The sequence below is a fragment of the Danio rerio genome, chromosome 22 (assembly GCF_052040795.2).
Source record: "Danio rerio strain M-AB ecotype USA chromosome 22, GRCz13ab, whole genome shotgun sequence".
In the NCBI taxonomy this organism is placed as follows: domain Eukaryota; kingdom Metazoa; phylum Chordata; class Actinopteri; order Cypriniformes; family Danionidae; genus Danio; species Danio rerio.
Genome location: NC_141042.1, coordinates 1,492,501 through 1,495,000, shown reverse-complemented (window position 1 = coordinate 1,495,000; position 2,500 = coordinate 1,492,501). Strand labels below are relative to the sequence as shown.

Below are 2,500 nucleotides of genomic sequence, written 5' to 3'. Positions count from 1 at the left end.
TACATTGTTAATCACACTGCTAAGGTTTATCTTATGTTTACATTCACTTAAAATGAATAAACATGTTGCTAGCATGATTACACTGTGTTATTGTGAATTACCATATGGCTAGCATTAACAAAAAACCTTTAACATTGCTCACACACTATTTAGCATACTTTGGTAGTTTTAAACATTAAGAATAGGTTACTGTGAATTAGCATTTTGCTAACAAGGTTAACATTTTGTTGATTTGTATATTGCTAGCATGTTTTTATGAATTAGCATGTTACGAATACGAATTAACACATTGGTAGCATGAATTCACACGTTCATAACATGTTTTTAAAACATGTTAGCATGTTTTCCATATTTCTAACTTGCTCTAACATGTTAGTAGCATGTTTCACCATGTTGGCTGCATGATTTAACTTTGCTAGCATGTCCTAGCCTAGTTGCTAGTTACAGGTATGTAGCTTAAGTAGAAATTTAAGCTACATAACCATGACTAGCAACTAGCTTTGAACATGCTAAATCATGTTTTGTCATTCTGAACAACACCTGGATTTTGAGTGTTGTAGTGGACTACAGATGTGTCGTGTGTGTGTGTGTGTGTGTGTGTGTGTGTGTGTGCGCCGTACTGGGCAGAGAGCTGATCCAGGTCTCCGGCGTGATGAACAGGTTGTCGAGAGCGGTGGGCGTCTGTATCTCCATGGGCGGCGGCTGCATCTCCACGTCCTCCGGCTCCTTCTTGGGCCAAACATTAGCAGGAGGAGCGGCGGCGGCCGGAAGAGCGGTGGCGGCCGGAGGGGGAAGAGCAGGGGGAGGAGGAAGAGCAGGAGGAGGAGCACAACTGGACGGCTGAAGAGGAGACACGGAGCCTGGAGGAGTCCAGACCGCAGCCAGAGGAGACGCACTCATGCCTGAACACACACAGGGTATTAAGCAAACTGAAACTGAAACTAAAACTACAACTGAAACTTACATAGCTAACTAAACTACCGGTCAAAAAATACTCTTGTTAACTAAAATGAAGTGAATTTTTTTAAAATAAATTCACAATAAATCAAAAACAACACTAATGAAGTCACCGAAAAACTAAATAAAATGATAATTATAAAAAAATCTCTTTATAAATTAATAAGCACTAGTTCTAAGGTGGAAAATCTGACCTGCACTGTTTAGAGAAACATCTGTGGATACACTTTTAAACACAAATACATTTTCATTATTTTGTCAAAGGAAAAAAAGTATAAGCAAAATAATGCACTCTGGGCTATTGCATTATTGGAAAGTAATGCACAGGGTATTTATTTAGCAAACAAAATGGTCAACTATTTTCCTAACCTAAAATAAAGCAAAAAACTAAACTCACAATAAATGAAAAACTAAAACAAACTCAGGGTTTGAATTAAAATAAATAATTAGTAAAAATAATAATCATTTTCTGAATTAAAAAGCCCTCATTCTGTTTTAAAATCTGACCTGCAGTGGTTTAGAGAAACACCTGTAGATGAGCTTTTACACACAAACACATTTTCCTCATTTGCCAATAAAAAAACAAAAACATGTACACGCAGAATAATGCACTGTGGGCCATTGAATTATTAGAAAATAATGCACATTTAGTAAACCAAAACTGAAACTATTAGTCAAACATTTTTGTTAAATGAAATAAAATTACAAAAATTCACAATAAATGAAAAACTTAAAATAAATGAAAGAGTCTGAACTGAACTGAAATTAATATACAGTCATTTTGTGGTTTGAAATCTGCTATGCACTTGGAAAAAATTAAATATTCAATTAGAGGCTCTAGCAAATTCTCATATGTATGGCAACCATTATTAACATATTTCTCTGCTATAAGTGTACTTCCTGGGGAATAATGTGACTGTCTTGTATGTAAATGGAATCTTTTTTCTTTGTCCTCTCTTTCTCTGTCCAGAATCTCAAGCTAATTCTATGTTAACTTACCATTGTAAGATAGCACAGCCTTATCCCTCATTGAATCACCCATTACTGTTGTCACTCTATTTCTATATGTATTTATAATTATTTTATTTATTTATGTATGTATGTATTTATTTATTTTTATTTTTTATTTTTATTTTGAAAAAAAAAAAGTTGACAGCACTTTTTTTTTTACATTTTTTAAAAATTCATTATTATTATTATTTTTTTATAATTACTTTTCCTTTCATTTTTTTATTAATTAATTTATTTATTTTTATCGTTCTTTAGGCAGTGTATTTAGGGGTTGTTAAAGTGGGTTTTATATGTATAAAATGTATATAAAATGTCAATTTTCTGTATAAATAATGTAACTTGTTCTTGGCATAAAAAATAAAGGGAAAAAAAATAAAAAATCTGCTATGGTTTACAGAAACACCAGTAGATGTGCACTTACACACAAACATGATTTTCATTTGCCAAAAAATGTGCAAGCAGAAAATTGCATTCCAGGCCATTATTCAAAAATAATGCACAGCTGAGTGCTTTAATTTTGTGCTTTATTTTC

At 32.9% G+C, this 2,500-nt stretch overlaps 2 protein-coding genes across 5 annotated transcripts in view; both read right to left on the bottom strand.

Annotated features, from left to right (window-relative positions):
• LOC147838311 (uncharacterized) overlaps positions 1 to 2,500 on the bottom strand; it is a 441,300-nt gene that overhangs the window by 246,388 nt on the left and 192,412 nt on the right. The window lies entirely within an intron of this gene.
• The window catches only part of irf6 (interferon regulatory factor 6), a 13,346-nt gene that overhangs the window by 5,327 nt on the left and 5,519 nt on the right, over positions 1 to 2,500 (bottom strand). For all 4 annotated transcript variants that reach the window (XR_015521087.1, XR_015521086.1, NM_200598.2 and 1 more), the window contains 1 exon segment: positions 621 to 902. Coding sequence is in view for 2 of the 4 variants with exons in the window: in NM_200598.2 (NP_956892.1) it covers positions 621 to 902 (282 nt within the window). In the remaining 2 variants the exon portion in view is untranslated.